This window comes from Poeciliopsis prolifica, unplaced genomic scaffold (assembly GCF_027474105.1).
Source record: "Poeciliopsis prolifica strain line A6 unplaced genomic scaffold, Auburn_PproV2 SCAFFOLD040, whole genome shotgun sequence".
In the NCBI taxonomy this organism is placed as follows: domain Eukaryota; kingdom Metazoa; phylum Chordata; class Actinopteri; order Cyprinodontiformes; family Poeciliidae; genus Poeciliopsis; species Poeciliopsis prolifica.
The window spans coordinates 4,520,561-4,542,997 of NW_026562415.1; the positions used below are offsets into that span (position 1 = coordinate 4,520,561).

The window sequence follows — 22,437 nt, forward strand, 5'->3', positions numbered from 1 at the left end:
GGGAGGATAGTTTAGCTTTAATGCCATCACAGGGCAGCCATGCTATTGCTCCTCACACGCACATGTCCTAGCTTTCCACACCGTCAGTCATGTCCAATATGAATACATGAATACAGTGAAAGTCAACAACAGGGTGAATCACCATTCATGCCATTAGGCCATGAATGGTCTAATCTTGTGTCCTAATCCAAGACTCCTAGGTTTTGATTGCCTGTGAGCCTTGGAATGAAATTTCAGTTGTTTGATGCGGTAAATGAGGCTGAAGATTCATCTAAAAAAAACAAGCAAACATGAACATAAATCAAGGTTAATAACTTTGGGCAAGAGGACAATGCTTTTTGTTGCTTTCTTTATTCAGTTTTACAAACATTATCAACAGTTACTCAATTTGAGGCCTCTTCTGCAGTGAAAACAGCAGCGCCGAAAGGCTGAAAATATGATACAAAGTCTTCCCGGCGCATTGAAAAGTGTTGCTTTCCCCGGGACACCCCACGGTAAGAGAACCGGGGGAGACGATTAACTTAATTTACAATAAATACAATTAGCAAGTAAACAATATAAATTAAACTAAAAGGATTTAAACTTATCTCACAGGTTCAAACTTTAAAGTATCAGGTGATGATTTTATTTGCAAAGTATTGGATTTCTTGATAGTTCAGTTTTAACTGCAAGCTGAGGTAAAATTGTTTCAAAGAACCCTTCGAACTCATGTCCAAAATGTCTCCTTATCATGGCATGTTGACATTTCTAGTGGCGTAAACTGACAACTGTCTCCTGCAGGGTTTTTCTTTTGAGATTTCTTATTTCCTGTGTCGCTGGTCTTGCGTACAGCGTTAGCTTCGGTACAATCAAATAGTCTCCCCTCGACAGTGGCGGGTTTGGTGATACAAATATAAATAAGAAATTATGATAATCGCTTACAATACATCGACACTGTGCGTAAAAAAAAAACTCGTACAAAATTTGAGATTACAAAGTGTAAAAAATACTGCAATCTTCCCCATATAAAAGGCCAGCTCGAATGAGGCAAGTAAAACTGCTTCATATATTATGAAACGTAAAAACGACAGATATTAAGACACAAAACAGAGCATACAAAAGGTTGTCGGTCCGTTCACGTTTTATGAACTGATTGAACCGACATGCTACGAGGCACCACCTTATCATTGAAAGAACAAAACAAAAACGTTGGTCCGGTTTAAAAGCATCTTGCGCCGTGTTTTAAATGACTGATGTGTGGTACTGAAGGCTGAACATTCTTCAACGGTTTGCAAAAGAGTTGCTCAGGAAATGCTACAGAGTTTCTCGCCTATGACATTTCTCCATTTGCAGTGGTTACACAGAGTGACGACTTCCAAAAACAAAGCAACGATGCACCTGATTTTAAAAAATATGCCTGCAGCAAATATTTAGACACGTCTCTCAAACAGTGGTGACAGAAAGAAAGGCATTGTGAACAGTGGACCCCTCTGGGACTCTTGCCCCGTGGCTCATCAGCTCTTGGATGGTCATCCAGTTGTCCAGAATCTTTTTGTTTCGCTTCTTCATCATCTTTTTGTGACTGAGCTCCAGGATGTTGATCTCCTTTTTGCCCTCGGCTCCGCTCGCCGGTCCCTCCTTTAGGCATTCGAGGCGGCTTTTCTGCATGAACTCCCTCCTCTTTCTTTGCTCTCTGGCTCTTGCCAAATGCTGCTTCCTCTCCTCCTTGCTCCAGTAGCGGCCCATCTTCATCTCGCTCATTGCGTCATCATCGGTGGTCATGCCTCCGCTCCTCTCTTCTCTGATTCTAAGTGCCCGCTCCCTAAGTATGCGGTCGCGAGCGGGTCTCCTGGCGACGTAGCGTGTCCCATCTGCACGGACTTTGACTTTCCACTCCAGGCGAGGCTCCCCCCCACGACCGTTGCGGTGCATGGGATCTCGACACACGCTAAGGAGACTCAGCTGGCTCTGTGAATACTCCAGGGACGAGTGCTGCTGGAGCAGCTGCATATAGCTCTGCAAAAAAGATGATGTTGGCCACAATGTTATTCAGAAATGGTTTATGTAGACTTGCGCTTCATAGATATGTTTTCATAATACAAACCTGAAGTTGCTTGGATCCTCCCTGGCCGTGATAGGTGCCCATCTGACATGACGCGCCATAAGGAAGAGCTCTTCTCGAGTCTCTGCTCCTCCCCTTTTTGTCGCACCTTTCATCGTCCGCTGGTAGTGCTGGGTCCGACTCAGACCGCGAAGGATTGCTCTGGTCGGGGCTGCTGGAGATAACTGGGCCGTGATCGGCTGGCCTGCAAGGCCTATGTGTGCCTTGAGGCTTGGGGATAGGAATGGGATTGGATGGTGCAGAAGAGGCAAGTCTGAGGTTTTTCTGGTTGGTAATGCTGATCTGTCTCTGCAGCGAGTGATCAGGGGATCTCTCCATGCCTAGAGGCGTTGACCGGGCACTCTCTGCTGTGTTGTAGGCACTGGAACTGTCCTTCTCACGAACTCTATCGCTGTCAGACCTCTCGGGGTACTCATGAATGTCGGCCAGCCTCCCGGGTCGCTTTTGTCCATTTTTGTGGTTCATTGCTGGTGAGCAGGGCGCAGACTGCGATTGCTCCAGCTGCTGGGACTTGCGTAGTTGATGGGCTTGCATGATGCTCTGGCACTCCAACTCAATGCTGCGCAGCTCTTCGTTCAGCATTTTCAACTCCTGCTCTACTCCTCCCCCTGCACCAGCATCGCCTTCACTGTCTCCATCCCCTCCACCTTGCCCAGTGAGACTACATTCTATACTGTGTCTAATGGAGTACACTCCACATTCGCCCCCATTTCGTATTTGGCACTTGAGCTCTAAAAGTTGCTGGAAGCAGTTCTCTAAACCTCGAACTCCACATCCACTATTACGAATACTCACTACGCTTCCGTTGCCTTGGCTCGTTGAATGGGTTTTTGTGCTGTGGGTGTCTTGCGGTACAACAGTCCCTCGTCTGGTGTGTGGATGTTCTGGCTGCCATCGGTCCCTCAGGCACTGCGCGGGGCTCCTCCTGTAAAGTCTTGCCAATAAGGGCTGGTGCTCGGTACTGTCTGTGCTGCGCCCAAATCCACTGTCTTGATTGTTGGAAGAACAGGTGGCCGTGTCTGTCGTGACGTCCTCACCGCCTTGAAGCTTTAAATGGAGAAACAGAACACTCTTTACTCTGCTTACAAGAGCTGCGGCGTCATTCCGGAGATGGCCAAAAGTAAAACAATGGAAATTCAGTATATTGCATGTTGAAACTAAAGGAGAGGTTGAAGCCTTTCCTTCATTATAAAGAAATGAAGGCTGGCTGGGAAGGATGCAAAAAATAATTTATTTAGGGAGCCCTAATAGTGTGGCAATTTGATTGTCTTCCTACTGAAATAAAAGCTTTCAAATCACCTTTGTTCAGTGACATTCAAATAGCAGTGGAGTCCTTTAATTCATGGAGTAGTTTTAAGCCCATGTGAAATGGGTCTTAATAATAATGACAGAGGAACAGCAAAAGAAGTTGTATTTGTTTTTGATATTTAAGTCCTTTAGCTGTGTCCCAGTGAGATTTAATCACAATCAATTAGAAACAAAGGTAAAGAAACACTTAAAATATATTACAAATATTTGAAATGGAAAGATAACATAAATTACAGCTTGAATTAATCAATACAACATTCAAGTGATCTGTGGGTAACACGCCCGTCTCCTCCGACTTCCCACCGCCTTGGTAAGAATGATGCTGCGGTCGCATACATCAACTGTAGCGTCGTCGCCGACCTTTCTCCGCTGTCTCTCTTTTTTTTTGTGTCGTGTTTTGATTTGTTTTACTCACCCCATCTGCCATCTCAAAGCTCTGTTCTCTCTGCTTCCTCTTCTCCTCCAGAATCTCCATCTTCAGCTCCTCGACAAGCCGCTGTTGCTCGTCATCCAGCCACGCGGCCTCCTCTTCCAGCTGTAATCACAAGATCTTGTCAAGAGTCCTCTCTGAGGTTTCGCGCCCGTGACTGTGTGCGTTTGCGACTGTGCGCGCGCGCGCGGGAACTCTAAACAATCACCTTGACAGGAAAGAAAAGCGAAAGGCTCTCAAGCAGCAGTCGCTTTCATCTGACATGACACAGGTTGTCAAAGATGGGGCAGGAGGGCTGCGTGGGTGTGTGCGCGTGTTTACCTGGATCTCTGGCCTTGTCACCAGGAGTCTGATGCTCTTTGCTTCTTCGCTTGACAACAAGGCAACAGCTTTCTCCCGGTCTTGCACTTCAAAGCCATTTATCTGCACACCAAAGACCAACATTGTACATGAGAAGGAAAATTAGCATAATGTACATATGTCGTTTAAATTACACGCAATTACGCTGTGAGAAAAGATGGATTAGGCTTTTTTTTTTCTTGTGTGGATCATTGATCTTTCTTGACTCTAAGCCTCTTTACTTTCTTCCCCCTATCCATATATTTTCACTCTCCATTAGTCTTCGTTTCCACACACTTCTTTTTTTAATCTCTCCGCACGTCTCATCCGCCGTCCGCCTTCTTTCCTCTCTGCTGCCACTTGCTCCTAATACGAATACACAAGAGAGGCTACACACTCTGCAGAGGGGAGTCAATAGTGGAACTCGGCTCTCACCAGACCATCCAGACATACAATTAACTGTTCTTTGACAGGTGGCGTTCATCTTTTCCACACTAGAGTAATGGGGCTGTCAGAGGAAGATAATAGGGCCAGCAGCATAGCAGGTCGCATCCCACCCAATCATTCATAGGACAAGGAAACAAGCAACACACTGCGAGAAGGGAGATACTCAGAGGTCAATATACAATTAATAAAGAGGATTCAAAGTCTTCTACTTGGACTGCAAGCTACTTAAAATGTCACTTTACCGAGATGAAGCAAGGGATCTGACTTAAACAACCGTAAGTACAAGGGGATTCCTAGACAGTAGGTAACACTTTTATTTATTTGGGAGTACAGCTTTGATATTTATGATACACAAATCTGGTTTTTGATGATGATCTCCTTTGTTTCCCAAATTAAAACATTTATTTTAATAATAATCCCAAAGTGAAATCAATGCAAATCCAGCTCCACGTCACCTGAAGACACCTTTGTTTTCCAACATCAGAGACCAAGAGACAGTTAAGAGTCAAGATGGTGGACAGTGACCAGAATCTGTCCGTTTTCAGTTTGCAGGGCCAAAATCAATTTTTCTTTTAATATCAATGAGCACATTGTGAGACACGCTGAAACATAGGTAAGTAATTGTCATCAATATTGATCGGTCAATATCTGGCTTTTTCCTTCCCCACTCAGTGACGACACGTCTTTGTGTTAAAACATTTTCTGAAGCACAATTCTTCATTTTTATTTTATTTTTCCAGAATAGCAGGAGGCAAACATTCAGCTAATAAATAAATAAATAAACAAAACAAGTTGAAAGTTGTCAGGCCATGAAAAGAGTGAGCCGCTTATAGGCAAGTCTGGGGTCAGGGGTCATTCATTTTCAAGTTTGCTACTCCATTGTTTCAGTGCGAAAACACTGGCAAAATGATCTGGTAAAATATGTTTAAAAAAAAAAGATTCATGTTCATGAACGTTATCACAGATCTGCTTCAGACTAGATATAAAAACTGAGATAACCTTTTTGCTTTAAACGGCAACTATTAGCCCACGTTTCTGTTCGCAAAGAAAGAACGACCTTTTGTTGAAACTGAAGCAATTCGCAGAGCAAGAACGAGTCCTAACAGATGATGTAGTGCCTGCGAAACTGCAACTGAGGACTTTAATTTCCCTGATAAAACGAGGTCATTAAATATACATATCCCTACCCAGACTCGAGACACCAGCAGCTCAGTTATTCTCTTACAAGAACATCATATAAGAATAGAGAAGCTGTTGAGGTTTTTCTTCTTTTTTCCCTTCTAGGCAGCCTTTGCTTTTTGTTAACTAAAAGGTCATTTGAAGAGGACTGGAAAAACACCTGATATTTCTGAGAACATGACATAACCTGATGTTCGTGAATAATTCACCTGCAGAATGCGGTCTCCTTCCTTGATGCGTCCGTCTCTCGCTGCTATGCTGTTCGGCTCCACCTGCACAAAAGGACGCAGAAATCAATGCCGGCAGCAAGTCATCGAGCGTGTCTGCATTCTCCCGAATGCAGCTCGCGATGCCTCGCGCTCTGACTGCGCTTTGATGTCCGCCTCTTGCAGAGAACACTTTTGATACATTTTTGTCTCACCTCACTCTTAAGCCTGTGTTTTTCTCATGTTAAAGAGGGGTTTTTGCAGACTGAGTCGGCGCTGAGGTTGATTCATGTCCAAGTTTCAGAAGATGGTTACAAATAACAGCAGATTTAACTTTTTTTGTGTGCATAAATAGAGAGCATCACTCGCGTTGGAGACGCAACAAAAACAAAAGTGGGGCTGGGGGGGAGCGAGAAAATAAAAATGGAAAAAGTGCAAAACAAAATCTTGCAAATTTTAGGCTGAATATCTTAATTCATCCTCTTCATCAAAAGGGTCCCGGTGGATATGCATGCCGACGCCGCACAATCATAAACTTTGTTGTTTCCCCCCTGCGTGCAACATCTATAGTCTTAGTGAGGTGTGCGAAACATAAAAAAAAAAAAAAAAGTAGACAAGTCAAAATAAGATTGCGCATTTCCCGAAAGGCACGTCAGTGATATCCATGCATGCATTTTAATGAGAGACAAATATATGTGTTCTGTGGGTGGAAGGCAGTTTCAATAGTTTTGGAGCTTTTTGTCTGGTTCAAGAGAAACAACTGAAAAAGCAGAACAACAGCAGGATATGGTGCCTTACAAAAGGATTCATTCCTCTTTCAATTTTTGCATAAAAAAAAAAAAAAAGAAGGAAATTTTAGACTGGACTAAAAGGTAACCATTTGGTTTTATGTCACCGGAGCTCCGTCCTCCACAGGTTTGCTGTCTCAGATCCGTGGTTTACTGAATGATGAGAATAGCAGCTGCATTGGAAAAGATGTTACCTCTGACACAGACTTACTGACAGGTCAACACTCAGTGGTACATTTAAATCTCAAGGACAAGGGTCTCTCTTCAGAACACAAAAAATTGACAAATTTGAGAGATTGAAGTGAGGTGAAAGAGAAGTAGAATACGTAATCTAAGTGAATCATGAAACAGCAACATTAACGGGACTCTAATAACAGACAGAATCACTTACAGTGATGTTTGTGGTTGCAATTTGACAAAATGGGTCAAATTTTGATATATCTTTTGCAGGAAACGACACAGCAAGCATGTAACTGATTCTAGCTAAATTTACTGCTGTAATTCTCCCATCTGTGCCTTTGTGCTGGAAAACTAATCCTCATTGCAGCTCTTACTTTTCCTTTCCGCCTGTCTTTGTCTTCATAACAGGATTGAAACAGCACCTGCAGTCAGACCGAAGGATTTCCTAATTTATTTCCCGTCGCCCAAGCTCCCCAGAATCCCGTCATTCATTTGGTTTTCTCTTGGATGGCTCAATAATTAGTTTTCATTCCATCTTATCAACACTGTTGCAATAAGGGATCTTTTTTTTTTTTTTTTCTGAGCTGACAATCATGTGAATTAGGAGAATCTCTGTAATATATTCCTGTCTGGTGTTGCATGTTTGGTATTTAGATGAGTGGCAGTAAATGGCAGAAGAAGTCATTTCAAACTACGAGAAAAAACGGAGGAGAGAGCCGCCGCCGCTGTGAGCTAATTAAAAGAATAACAACATGTTAAAAGGTGAAAAACGAGAAGGAAAGCAAGTGAATCATATTTCAAACATGACTTCCTTTTAGGCCATGCATATCTCATTTCCCGTTGGTGTTTGGCTGCAAAGCATTTTTCTTTTCCGTCTTCCTTCATAATTCAGTTCAACTCACTCTCCACTTTAGAACACAGATATGGGAATGGGTCTGGGCTTTCATAAACTCCTCGTAATAACTTCTCGCCCCAAAATGACTATTAACGAGTCCCAAAACTAAGACTTGTTCTCTGGCATTTCGGAGTGTTTCTGTGTGACTTTTAAAATGTCTACTTTAATAAAAAACCAAACAGGAGAGAGTTTTATGTTGCACAAAGCTGTAGCAGTGGTTTCTAAGTACCTGACTGACATAAATACCGGTGTCCTCCTCATCGTCAGTCCGGTAGCATAATGTCAGACCGAGCTTATCCTCTCTGTTCAGCCGACACAGCTCCACTTCCTGTTAAACGCAAGCAAAACAAATGTTTTTTTAAAAGACAGTGAAGAGACAGTTGGTGACTGAATGGTGCAACTGAAGAAGAAACACATCTGTTAATATCAGTTGAAAGTTGCCTGACTTCCAATATTATCGGTGTGGCAAAATTTGGATGAGTCATGCAGACTAAAAGAGCTCAACTTTTATGACATACTTCTAGCTTGCATGAAGATCATCCATTAGCTTTGGGTTTGCAAAAATGACAAAAAATAAAAATAAAACATGCAAGGAGCTTCGTGTGAAAGAGCTTTAGTTGTTCTCTGAACAGGCTCTGCTTTTACAGAGTCATTGTTTTCCTTGACGACATCATTTTAATGGCGTTTCAACCGTTTTGTTGGTTTGAGGTTGCAGGTTTTGAGGGAGCCAATTCGGTGTCGCTGTAAAATTCGCACTGCGCAACCGAACACTTTCGATCCAAGCCTAAACCTCCTCACACCGCTTAATATATCACACAGCTTTTAACCCAACTCAGGTGGTAAAAGCCGTATTGAGCGTAAAGTGTCAAATTCCACCGTTTTATCATGTAAAAAATACGACAGAGATAAAACAGGCTTCACAAGGACATCTGTTATGGCAATAAGAAACGGGTTATGGACTTCTATATGCTGTAAAACTTTGTCTTACTGAAGGAGAAGTGCTCAGTCCCTGAAACACAACCCAACGTCATATTTGTCCCTCCGCCAAACTATATATTCATCAGAATGCAGTAAGTACATAGTGTGGTCCTGGCAGCTACCAAAACCAACTGGACTGGATTGAGTGCAAGTATCATTTGTTAAAGTCAAGAACGCGTCTCCAATGCTCTACAGCTGAGTGGTGTTGCGCTTTGACACAACACTTGACATTTTACTTGGTATTGTAAGATAACTCATGGCCGTAGAAGCCCAAAACATGACTGTCTCTGTTTTCTATGCTTCAACTGACCTGAAAGCCAGATATAAAAAAAAAATTCCCCTTGTCTATATAATAAATGTTTTATCGACATTGACTTTGGGGTGAACCCTTTGTTTTAGACAGCAACATTCTACTACGAGTGGGTATGAGAATAATCCGGCAGCTTCTCGTTCCCTGCAGGCCTGTTTTTCAGAGATTATACAGTTATTCTCTTTCAAGAAGCCTTTCCTCTTTGCTGTTACTGATTTCTCAGGTCTTTCACTAAACTTTGACAGAGCAGAAGCAAAACAACAAACTGGTTCTGTGCAAAGGTCGATGAATACATGTTTGTGTGGAAACGTCGCCTACATTTCTATGCCTCTAATAAAAACGAAGACACGAAATACACGTTGAAGTAGAGGCACTCTTAATTTGCATATTGTTGCAGTCCATCTTGGGACAAAGGATATTAATTAAGTCAAGGGACACAAAACTCTGAGCCAATATGGTACAGCCATGCAGGCCGGGTCTTTCATGTCTTTGCACAGCGCCCCCTCCAGGAAGTTTCCCCAAATTTAGTCAAGGTTCTTTTTGATCTCTGCTGTGTATTAAGGTAATCACATAAAGATAACTCTGGGGGTAATCTTTATTAACCTCACACTGCCAAATCCATTTCTCCTCTGTGATGAAATGAAAGAAGGGTGGTGGGATAGAGCGATGAGTGAAGAGAGGGGGCTGCTGGGGAGGACAGAGGGGAGGCAGGAGTTAAACCCCCGTCCCGGGTTTCTACTGTCAGGGGAAACAAGGAGAGCAGAGATTGACAGGGGAAGAAATTAATTTCTGTGGCATTTAACCCCCTGTGCAAACAGCCCTGACCTTCAAAGGTTGGGTTGTGGAAGGAGTTTATGATTTTGTAACAACACACTGCTTCGTACTAGGCATACTCCTCACCAGTATGATGAACTGGTTGATTTGTGCCTTGATATTGCCTGCAATGAGATTAAACACGTAATCTCTTAGAAAATTGGATGGTGTCAAAGGCTACGAGAGATTACTTAATAGTCACAGAAGGATTATGGTTTATTCTGATTGGGAGTTTAACTGAAAATTTTCACAACACCACAGGAAATCATGCTTTTTGACACCTTTGTTTGAGAGAAAATACGTTCAGAAAACTGAAGTTGGATTGACAACAGCGCTGTTCCTGTTGGCGAAGCATTAAACATCTGGAAGATATTTAATGTCAAGTGAATACCCATTTCGATCGGGCTTTCACTTAACCACCACCTCATGTTTCGCTCAGTTGTAATTAGTGCTGAGCACAACGTTCACTGGCTTATTGTTCCCTCATTTCAGACGATGACAGCCGTTCCGTTGTCAGCAGCTTTAAGTGTAAGAGAGATAATTCGACCGATCGAGGTACTAAATTTGTTTTACCTCCTGCTAATCTGTTGTGGCAGGCACAAGCCTTTAATCTACATAAAAGAAAAAGATGAGGGGAGAATATTTATTTTGCAGAATATGCAAAGGTATTCACAGCCCGCGTTCGAATCCACAGGTGTGTAATCGTGCCTGGCTCGACAGGTAAAACTTACCCAAAAAGTGGGATTAAACTAAATCAAATTGTCTTTGCTTGAGACAATTTGAGCAAAGACAATTATATAGTGGATTTGCTATACTTTTAGCTTTTACGCCTGTGACGCGTTTTGTTTTATACTTGGCTGAATGCAAATGTAATTTCGCTGCACTGTGCAAGCATGGTGAAAGTGTGTGAAGTAGCCTTACTTAACCTTTCTTCAAACTTATTTAATATATCTTAAAAATAGGTTTGCCTGAAATACTTTTTTTTCTCATTTGTGGTTTTTAGCATGAGAACGTGGCACCTGCGACAAACCAAAATAAGATTTAATAATTTGGCAAACAGAAAACTGACTTCTGCAACACCCCACTGCTTCCACTTCATCAATTACATGGTGTAAGTGATGAAAATCTGTCATTATTAAAATATTTCTTGCCTCCGAGGCAAGAAATATTCCAGTACATAAATGTGTTGGAAACAAATTCATTCCGAATCGAAACCTGTTCGATCTGTCAAATTCATAACCCTGAAACTGGGCAGGCGCCTGGTAATATTATGGTGTGCTAGATTTGGCAGAACTACCAGGTATATTATGACAGCTGTACCCAGGTGGGCAATCAGTTTGAAGCGAAGCAAAAGCTGTCAGTTAGAAGTCATTTTTTTTCCTGGGAATGGCAGCCATGTTCTGTCTCCTGCAAGGGGAAAGCTATTCTTGTTTCAGTTAGATACACATGGATAGGCTGGGGAAAGTGAGGACACCTGATTTGGTGTGTGCAACAGTCTGGCAGGTGAGGATGGAAGGGCGTGTGATTAAATGGGCGAACGTTGTACGGTCCAAGTTGTTCTGATAGCCCTGCTATTACCAAACAGAACCCCTCCGTCACCGTCCCGCCGCCGACCCGAGCTGGGGGAGGAGGGGTGCTAAAAGGCCACAGCTACCAGCAAAGGGATCCTATTAACCAAGGAAACTGTGCACTGAACCAGGAAGGGCCTATTAAACCACACAGGAAAACAGACAAAGCAAATAATACCCATCACTTTCAACCTGGGAGAACCTCAAGGTGACATCATCTAAACAGCACAATGCATCGGCTAAACACTGTGCAAAAGGTCAACTTTCTCCTCGAAGGGATACATTTTTTAAAATAAATAATTGATCTGCTCTACTTGGGTTATAACGTTATAACCAGAGAACTTTAGACTAGCCAAAAAAAAGTAGCACTAAATCAATATTTCTACCCAAGTAGAAGTAGAAAGTGATCATCCAAAAAATGATTTAAATGTAAAAAATATTTGGTGAAAAGTCAACCTAGGAATTAAGTACTTGTGCAAAACTTATTAATCTTATGTTTTTAAAATGATGTGCAGGTACTAAGAAGACTCATTAAATGTAAATAAATAGGTGACGTCACTACAAAACAGCAAATTCGGAGAAGAAAAATGGCCCACAAATTTCCATAAAATACACTGAGGTTCGCGGTTGTTATGCGACAAAATGTAAAAAATGATGATGAGAGGCCCTACCTCGTACTCATACTCTTCGGGCCTTTCCCCTTCTCCTGGAGTATTGGACATGTACTCTGGACATTCATAAAAGTCGTGTTCCATGGTGTGTATGGATTGACAGCTAAAGAAAAGAAAATGAACCATGATAAAGATCATTTACATAATGTTGTGTTCTTTATACTTCGTCTCATTTTGCGACAGATATAAACAATTTCCCCCATTAAAGCCACGAACTCTGAAAATTGTCCCTGTGACTGCCTCACTGTAATTACTGACCGAGGCTGGAAGATTTTCAGTTTTACGAGGCAAAATGAATTCATTTCCTGTCCAGCAAAGCTCCATAAACAGCATCAGAATGGGTGCCGTGTCAGGCCGCCTACTATATCAGTCCATTGGATTTTAATCGCCTAGCAAAAGCCTTCATTAAGGAAAATGGATGTAGCAAACCAAAGCAATTACTGTTTGCCAGTTCGCCTGTGCATAATCGTATCACAGCGTTTGGCTTTGCTTGGGGTTTCCACTCTGACAGAGCTGCTTAATAGCTATTATAAAAGGAATGCAATAAGTGCTTTCCCTCACCTGTCGGAGAGCAAGAAGGGGCAGATGTCTGGGACTGGCGGGGTGGCGGGCCGGAGCTTGGCCAGCGCCATGATGTGCTCGAATGTGATGTCCGTCTGTGTGCAGACGTCGACCACACACACATCCCGTGCCGAGCCGCAGTTCTTTTGCACGGCGGTGGCTCTGGCGGGGGTTCGCCGGAGAACCTGGACAACGATGGGGTCTCGCCTGATGGCCTCCACCACTGATTCGTCATGTTCGACTTTGGAGAAGTCACGCCCGTTGACCTTGGGTGAGAAAAAACAAAAAGGTCTCATGAGGCAAAACTCACTCTGAATAAGAGCAGCTGAAAAACTTACAATTGGCTTGTGTTGACCTTCACGTTGGAAAAAACTTCACAGTATGTTTCCCAGTTGGCTATAAAGTCAGCTCACCAGCTGACTTTATGTTTTCCAGTTTCATGCAAGTTCAGAAATATATTTTTCTAGAGAGCACATTTTATCTCCTTCTAATTCAAATGCGAGTCTACATTCTTAATTCTTACTCCAATCCATCTAAGCGAGATGCATTATTTACACTGAAATTTTACTATTAAGCCCATTAAGTGCGTAACAGCAATGCTGATTGAGACAAATGAGCAATAAAATGGGAACGAGCGCCATCGAGTACACCATGCATTATCAGAGACACAAGTTTTAGCGAACATTGCATTTATAATTCACATAATCAGCCACAGTTGTGCAACACTGGGAGGGGTATAGCAGTGGCTATTTGTGCAACACATCACAGTGACTGCTTTTGAAAACATGCATATTGATCTGCACATTTATTCAAACAGCTTATTTGTACTGATCCGGAGGATGTGCAAATATCAATTTGCTTGAAAAAGGTTTAATGGACATGCGTGTCAGTCGTGAGCATCGATATAACTCAAACGCGACTGCACAATTGTCAGCAACATCCAGGTCGTCTTTATTCTGGGTGATATTTTGTTGTTGGGCCGAGACGTCAAACTTTACAGTGTCACAATGAATTTGCGTCAAAGTGTTTTCTTTTTGCAGTGGCGATCCCCGTTATCCTCAAGAGTGGATTCTTGAGTACCAAAGCAAACAGAAATAAATTCAAAATAAAACCAAGCAAAGTTCAAAACAACTTAAATGTTTTACTGAGTCTAATTAATCAAGGCATTAACTGGAAGGTAATTGTTACCTGACAGATGAGGCAATGAGAAAGCTTACTGGCTTTGAACAGGTTTGAACAGCAGATGTTTCTGTGCATCATATACTTCATCAAATTACACATACCTTGGCAACAAGTAAAAACCAGAAAAGAAAGACATTTTTGGGTGAATTTAGATTTTGCTATTTAACTGAATTAGAAAAATCTTGCCCATCAATTTATATATAAAACAATATAAATGTTTTTGGCTAAAAAAAAATGACATTTTCAAGCAAACATTTTACATTTTAGCAGACACATTTAGACTCCCAATCGCTACAATAATGAAATTAGCTTCAGCTCAAAGACAGATTGAAGTGTGTGGTGTAGATTCCTATGTTTCGCTCCATTTGTGTCTCGTTCCTTTGTTCTCGTTCCCTTCACCTGCTGTGTGAATTCTGTGTCATTTGGCCATTTTTCCTCAGCTCCACCAGTCGTGCACCCCACACAGTTCCAGCACATTCAGTTAATTACACTCTCATCTTCTTTGTTCCAAAGCCACCCTCATGTTTACTTGGTTATTTGTCAGGTTCATCTACTTCCTCCAAATGGTTCTTCTCTTTTTTTTTCTTGCTTTTTTTCTGGGTCAGTCACAGTTCTCTGATTTTGCTTGGTTTATTATTAAATTCCAACTTGAGCCTTCATGTAGAATACATGTAATTGCTGCTTAATATAAAATTAAGCAGCAATTTTCACATTCTAATTGCCTACAATATTAACCGGTTTTAATTCTTCTAAATAAGTCAAACTTTTAAATTGGATATTTCTACTCTAAATTTGTCAACCACTCAAATACCAGAGAAAACTAAAGTAACCCTGGCATTTCCTCTGAAGTTTCACTACAGTCACCACCTTACATCACTACTCTGTCGCCTTGAAAGATGCCTGCTCCTGGCAGGGCTTCTGAGTTCCGGTCGTCTGCCCCCACCGCCTGCCTTGCACATGTTACAAGCGTTTTTTCTCTTCTGCCACACACCTGGCTTGAATCTGTGGGTGATTAACAGGCGTCTGCGGCGCTCGATGGCCGCCGAAGAGGTCATGCAACCATTTGAAACAGGTGTTCTGGAACAAGAGCACACCCAAAACACGAAGGGCGGGGAGAGGGGGGCGAGGACGGGAATAGAGAAACACTTGCTGCTGGGACCTCCCATACATCTATGTGACTTCAGAGAGATTGCTTTAAAGTCGGACGAAAGGAAGGAAAGAAGGAAGGAAGGAAGCAAGCAAGAATAAAACAAAGAAAGAAAGAAACAAAGAAATAAAACAGTCTCCTACTTGCATATGTACACTTGAAAACCAATTCAGTTGGTTTGCTATTATATACGTTTATGCAAATGACTGTAATATGATGCTGACTTTTTTAGGGTGGAGTGATGTCAGTATTTAGATGGCAGGACACTTTGTGACTGATCATTAACTCACTAATAATTGGATCCCAGCTTTCTGCAACCAGGGGCCAACTGCTGGATTTGTTGAAAACGGCTATCGTTCCATCACCGCTTCGCTTGAAGCTTTCAACGTACACAAAGCATATTGCACGTGTCAGCCTTTAAACGTGACAGGGTTTCTATCAGCTTGTCACTTCAGATGGTTTAATGTTATTTCCAGCCCTCAATACAAACAGCATGAGATAACAAAATCCCTAAGATAAAGGGCGCGAGTGCGGGCGTGTGCGCACGCGCGTGCGTGCATGCGAGTGTGTTTGCACTCGTGAATGGATGTGTTTGCTGAACTGAGATAAGAGCGAAAGCACTCAACCTCACAGCTAAATCTGACAGATATGGTGTCACTGTGAACAAATGGAAGCAAACACAGAATGCACAGAAAGTTTTCACGCACAATTTAAGCGTTATATCATCCCCTAGAAAGACTTGAAGCATCTATACGTTTGCATTTACAATGTTTGACTGAATAACTCCTGTCTCATGCTGAAAAGGGTTACAATGAACTATGAAAGAATGAGCTGCCCTCATCCATTCAGGGCTGACCTTGTCTTCCCCCTGCGGCAGTCGAACCCCTTGCCACCATCTTTTGTTTTACTCCAACATTTTGATTTCCGTAAACTTTTGCTCCGCTCACAAAAAGGCAGTTTTGATATTCACGGAGGCGCAATGTCACGAGGAGGCAGGAAACGCAGGTGGCATGCCGCTTTAACCTTCCAAATCTCATTTCCTTTCCCTCTTCTGACTGCATTGTGAGGATTCAGAAGGGCTCACTGTTCATAAATGTCTCATTTCAATAATAAAAGTGTCTTACAGACAATATCATCCAGTGCAACAATGGGAAAAATTACCATGTTTTCGCAAGTTCGAGTGACAGGTGTGCACATCGTGTGGTTATAAGATCGGTCAATTGAATCAGACTCGACATGCGATGAGGATACTGTGGGGATATTGACATGCATCTTACAAGCCATCAGGGGGGAAAGAAAATATGAAAAATAGCGAGAGCTGAGCTGAATGTTTGATTTATTCATTTTTGTTTAGAGATGTGCTTCCGAAGAAATCTAATATTTGAAATATGCCGGGTAAGAGAGATTTTGGTGGAGGTTTTTCAGTATATAATTTATCTATTTTGATCATCTTTGGGTTATCTTATTGTAACCTTGTATTCCTGACTATATAATATAATAAAATAAAAAGTTATTGGAAAAGCGGCAGAACTAGAATAGAATAGAATAGAATACTATGGGTAAATATAGTCGATGCATAGTAGGTTTTCCACATCATGACTCCGAAGAAAAGCTACTTAAATGTAAGGGGGCTAACAGTGGTCGGAAATCATTTCTGAAACCGGTTTCTCCAGTTCATAATTACAATCTCTTATGATTTGGTTTTACAGCACAAGATCCCATCGCCTCAAATAAGAAACTCAACAAAACTCTCGCAGCAACATCCTTTAATTTTTCTTGATGTTTAAGTTTTTGGTTCTTTTCTGGAGAAGGAAACCGAGGACGAAAACAAACGGCCGACCCTTGTTCACAGATTTTAAAACTTTTACCACCTCAGGGCCACAACAAAAAAGAAAACCCTGACTCAAATGTATTTACTTTGTTTATCCTTAATTACATGAATAACATTTCACCCTGATTTGCATTTTTTTTAAGGCAGGCTTGATCATCTTTTCCAATCAGGAACCGCTTGCCGCGCATCATGGTGCTCTGCTGTTTTACATTTCTGCATCACACCAATTAATCAAAGTGACAAGGTATTTAATGAGAGGCAATTAGAGTGTTAACCAAAATGCAAATCAGACAAGGACAGAGAGAGAGAGAGTACTGGTGGAGTGGGGAGGGAGAGACTTTGTGCTGCGAGCTCTGCATGTTGGTTTGTATGCATGTGTGTGATTAGCTATGGCAACAGGTTCAAGGAGATTTCACTCAGGGCTCTAACTGAGTGAAATTTAGTCCACTTCTTTCCACCTGTGCTCCTCCACACCCCTGATATCATCCATGTGCATGCATGTGGATATGCGCACAAGTTGCTACGAGTGTCCTTGAATTGTTGTTTTTTTTTTAAGCACACAGCGGCTCCGACACAACAGGCGAAAACAACCAATTAGTTCTGCATGAGAAAGTCAGCACGACAAGATGAAACATGGACTTAACAGCTGCTGTCGAGACGGATGTTAAGTAGCGCGCTTAGGTCAGTCTCTTCTGCATCACACGGTGTCTGTGAGCAGCAGATTAGAGCGCGCTTCCTCCAGGAATCGCTCTCCGTAGAGCCGCCTGGCTTCAGATGTCAGATCTTGCAGTCAGAAGGAGCCCAAAGATAAGGCCGTACCTTTTAGTTAAAGACTGGCAGATGTCAAGGAGTTTCACAGCTACGGCTGGCCTGCCAGTCCCATATGTCCACGCTCAGTGATACTTGCTAAAAGTAGCATAGTTGTGTATCGTCCCTCAACTGGTTGTTCTGTATTCAAAATTCCCATCATGAAACATGAGTGACACATAAGTGTCCTTTAATCTGATTGATTTTGCTTCTCTCCAGCTGATGCTTTAGCATCTCTGCAAACTGGTGTTTGAGCACTCGGGAGTTTCATTCTTAAAACTACGTGACAATGTAAAAGATAAACCAAGTTTTTACAATTCGCAGCTGTTATGTTTACTTTTTTTGGATATGCGCAGTTGCTCAGATTTTATTTTGAGATTGAGAAAGCTACAAAAAACTGGTGAAAATCTACAGAATACTTATGTCTGTGGCAGGGGTTCACCTTCCAGCAAGACAACAATTGCAAACATACTGCCAGCGCTACAAAGCCTTGGTTTAGATACAAGCACATTTAGTGTTGGAATGGCCTAGACAAAGTCCCAATGTTAATAAGGATGAAAATCCAAGTGTATTTAGCAAATCCGTTCTATCCTGAGCTTGAGGTGTTTTACAGAAGAATCAGTTGCTGGAATTTCAAATTATAATTACAGTGAAATTTTGTCCCACAAAGTGTTGGATCAGAATAAAAATGCATTGTGTGATTTTGAACTGGGATAGTGAAAACCTCAGACAGAGGGTCAGGGATTAAATTTTTTTCCTCTGGCCAACATGAAGCCAGCATGAAGTATGCTTATTCAACAGTAATGTTCTTAGTTTCATTTTATAATAAAAATGGCTCATATGCCCGTATTTTAACATTTTTTTTGCACTAGCAAAGGGCCTCTTTATGGTCTCGCCAGTAAATTCCATGTTTTGTGTTATTCGTGTTATTCTTTTCCTGCCACTCTCATCATTTGTCAACACATTTGAACCAGCTTGAATATTGTGTTGTATGTGGCCAAAGAAGTCCATAAAGAAGACATTTCTTCTTCACATGTCTGTGGCATTACATGGGCAGTTCAGGCATGCGCAACGGCGTCAGAAACTGTTGTCTTGTGATTGTCATTCCAAGCAGCTATTTCTGATGCAAGTGAAGGGAAATCAAAGGTTATCTGTCAGTGAATGCATTAGGAACCCTCTTATTTCCTCCTCTTTGTCCCACTTCTTTATGCAAGACAGCCTTTCTTTCAATTAGGCTTCATGAATACAGATACAACTCACTGTTTTACTCCTGTAAAGAAACACATTTTGCCTTGCTGTCCCTTTCCTTTTTTTGTTTTGGAAACAGGATGCATTGATTAGTTCAAGGTGAAAACAACTTTGTCTAAGGACTACAAATCTCTTGACAACATTCAAGAGGCCTTCAACAGATTCAGTAATGTAATCCTCAATTTGCTTTGCTTTCTGTGAATTGCATCTTAGATTTCTTAATTTACTCTCATAAATGAGCAATGCTTTCTTCTTTGTGCTGCCATACATCATGTGCTGCCATTTAACTAATAGGTTGTGTGTCTTTGAGCAGCCATGGATGCCACGGGTTATGACAGACTGCATCAGCAAGACATTCATTACCCTTCGCCATCCTAGCAACCAAATCACAATAACCGCAATCCAAATGTGGACACCCAGACTCGCTGCCACACACTCCTTATTTCTTGTCACCGACGCATAAATTAGCCTCTCTTTTGTCACATCAGGAGGCTGGCAGGTTGAGAATTGGCTCAGTTTGTTTTCCTCCTCGTGACACGTGAAGCATTAATGTTGGGACGGGAGCAAGAAAGAAAAAAAACTCTTCATTGAGAAATCAATAAATGCCACTTTGATTCCCTCATTTGTACATATGCAGGTATTTTGTGTCTGCGGAATGTCTGAATGTGTTTTATTAACATTTGGACCGCATATAATTGGGTGTATTCTCGCTGATGCAGATAGTTGCCTTGACTGACTAATGTAATTGGCCCGTGCTGTAGCAGGACTCTATTGTTGCGCCGTGTCCTCCCCAAACTCATTATATCACCATTAATCTCTCATCTGCCATTAGAGCAACAGCCAGTGAGCCGAGCGTAACAATAGAGTGTCCCGTCTTTGAGCCCCACAGCCCATACTGGCAATGAGTTTGAATTAGGCTCTCTGGGGTCACCGATTAGACCCTCATAATTCATCCAGATGGCTGAGTTCACAAAGAGGTTATATTTTACTCCCCTATTTGAAAGCTGAGCAACACAGAATCTCCATTTGATTACATCAGTTGCTTTGCTATTTTGGTATCAATTTTTCTTTTTCTTGAGGTGGATATTTTCTTTTTGTCAGGATTTATGTTGAATTTTTTTACATAAACAAAGACAAAAAAGTTGCAAAATTGCAGATGCTTTACAGCACAAAGAGGGATAACTCAAGACAGAAGAACTGTCAACCAGCTGTTGTTTGTGAGCATAAAGTTAAATAAAAAAACAAACATGCTTTTTTAAAAGAAATTTTAATTTAAATGCTAGCACATTACATTTAATAAGATCCCTCTCCAAACATTTCTCCTACATATTTAGCAGAATAATTCACTTCAAAGGCATTTTTTCCTTATGACTGAGCAAGATGACTAATAAATTGTTTAACTTTGAACCCCGAATTTAAATGTTTTTTAATCTCAATTTTGTTGCCAATAAACTCACCGATTAATGGATTTTCTCATGCTACATGAGTTCTTAAATGTTACAAAAAAGCAGTAGTTTCAGCAATTGTGCTAATCATGCCTAGTGTTGTTTTGCATTTTAACTGCAACTTTTGTCCTTTCCTTGCTTCCTTCTAGAAGCTCTACTTTTAAACTGAAGGAATAAAATTCAGAGTGTGCAGCAGGGACACACTAAAAGCTGAGCAACAACCGGATATCGTGCATACTTTTACAACAGATGATCTTAGAGACAGCTGTTAAACGCTAGCTGTAAAATCAAGATATTAAAATACTAAGAGAATGTGTCACTTTCCACTGTACTCCCTTCACAATAGAAACTGTGGACCAAAACTAACTTGCAACCTTAGAAGTAAGGAAATAGAGGCATCACAAGAGGTCAAAGCAACCCAAACATTTCAGCTACTTTTAACGCATATCTGACATTCAGGATGCTCATTTGTTACCCCATTTATTTCAGCTTTCTTAGATCATCATCGCACACAGACATATTCTTCTTCACACGAGCCAAAAAAAATAAAAAATGGCTCATGGCAAAAAGTCAACTCTAAATGCAACCAGGAGCGTAATTAGTAGAAAAGTAGCAGCCTGGGAAGAGAAAAACCCCACTAAAGAGCGGAATAAAATTAAAGATTTATGTGCTGCTTTTTGCATAAATATAAATCTTATTTTCCAGAAAAGCCTAGAGTGTGTGAAGTTTTCTCTCCTCCCATAAAACTTTACCCTTTTTTCTAGTGATGCGTGTTTATGTTCACTGGAAGCACCAAACACATTAGCATTATTCATAACGTGCAGTTCCCTCAGTCTGCCCTTTGGTGGAGAAGAGGAACGACTTTACACTTCATTTACACTTCACACTAGATGTGAGCAGGAGGAGAGCCTGTAAAGAAAAATGCCTTCATCTAAACAGACACCTGGTTGCTTAAATGAGGGATTTGCTGTTGTCCAATTTGTTCCTAATTCAACCAGATTCAGTCGATTTAACAATATTTCAGTGTGACTGCAAATCTTTACATCTGAACACTCAAATTTGTGCGTTTGCGCGTAACAAAGTTGTCTGCAAATATAGATAAAGCAGTAAAAAGGTTGTCTTTTTTTTTCTTTTTACAACCGAACATTTGCAGAAAATAGAAAAACACAAGTTTATTTTTTCATCTGAAAAAATACATTCCTCTGCCATAAACAACCAATCAAAGCCAGGAGGAGGGTCTTAGCGCTGTCAGTAAGGCTTGTGTACACACTCCCCATCTCCCATTCCATCACCCTACCATCTCCGCTATGATGCATCTCCTTCACCACAAAGGAGCCAACCATGAATGCTCAGGCTAGTTAGCATAGCCGCTGATGACAACAGATAAATGGTTTCCTTATTATGGTAAGTTAGCAAATTGAGCTTTATCAAAATTCTGGCCATTTTAAGTTTCGGCTGGAAAGATCCGAATTCAGAAATTGTCTGCCATGGAAAAATCTGAAATGGGTCACATATGGGCAAAAAACATGGATTTGGGTCACAACTGCCTGCTGTGTGAACATAACCTAACTACCATTGTTATTAGGTCGCTGGTACAATATTTGCGGGGCATTTGCATACATTTCTTAGCAATAGTTTTCTCACTGGCACATATGTGCAATATGTATTGTGTCTCAAAAACCATACTACACCTAGGTGTATAGAAAAGCATAGCAGATCCTAAAGTTGCACAAAAATGGAAGGAAAGACACAAAACAGTGAGGCAGGGTTGCTCCTCATTAAAAGTGTGTCGCATGTTTCCACGTAGAACCAAGCAGGGCTTCAACCGTTCTCCACCCTCAGGACATTTCCCATATCAGCATAAGGCTTACGGTTACACCTCCCACTAAATGTAATCACCCCCCTGCTATGCAGATGGTTTAGTGTTATTCTATCTGTAACTGGACTCGAAGCCAGGCTCTGAGTGGGCCTAATGACTTCTAAACCCAAGCTGGTTAAGCGAG

The 22,437-nt window shown here is 41.5% G+C and overlaps 1 protein-coding gene across 1 annotated transcript in view; it reads right to left on the reverse strand.

Moving 5' to 3' along the window:
* Nucleotides 1-350: 350 nt before the first annotated feature.
* The window catches only part of pdzrn4 (PDZ domain containing ring finger 4), a 31,302-nt gene continuing 9,215 nt past the window's right edge, over nt 351-22,437 (reverse strand). Inside the window, exons 2-9 of the mRNA XM_055054900.1 lie at nt 12,775-13,040; nt 12,214-12,316; nt 8,103-8,201; nt 6,014-6,076; nt 4,161-4,262; nt 3,825-3,944; nt 2,084-3,148; nt 351-1,995 (exon numbers count right to left, since the gene is read on the reverse strand). Of these exons, the coding sequence (XP_054910875.1) occupies nt 1,423-1,995; nt 2,084-3,148; nt 3,825-3,944; nt 4,161-4,262; nt 6,014-6,076; nt 8,103-8,201; nt 12,214-12,316; nt 12,775-13,040 (2,391 nt within the window). The 3' untranslated portion in view covers nt 351-1,422. The remainder of the gene's footprint in view (nt 1,996-2,083; nt 3,149-3,824; nt 3,945-4,160; nt 4,263-6,013; nt 6,077-8,102; nt 8,202-12,213; nt 12,317-12,774; nt 13,041-22,437) is intronic.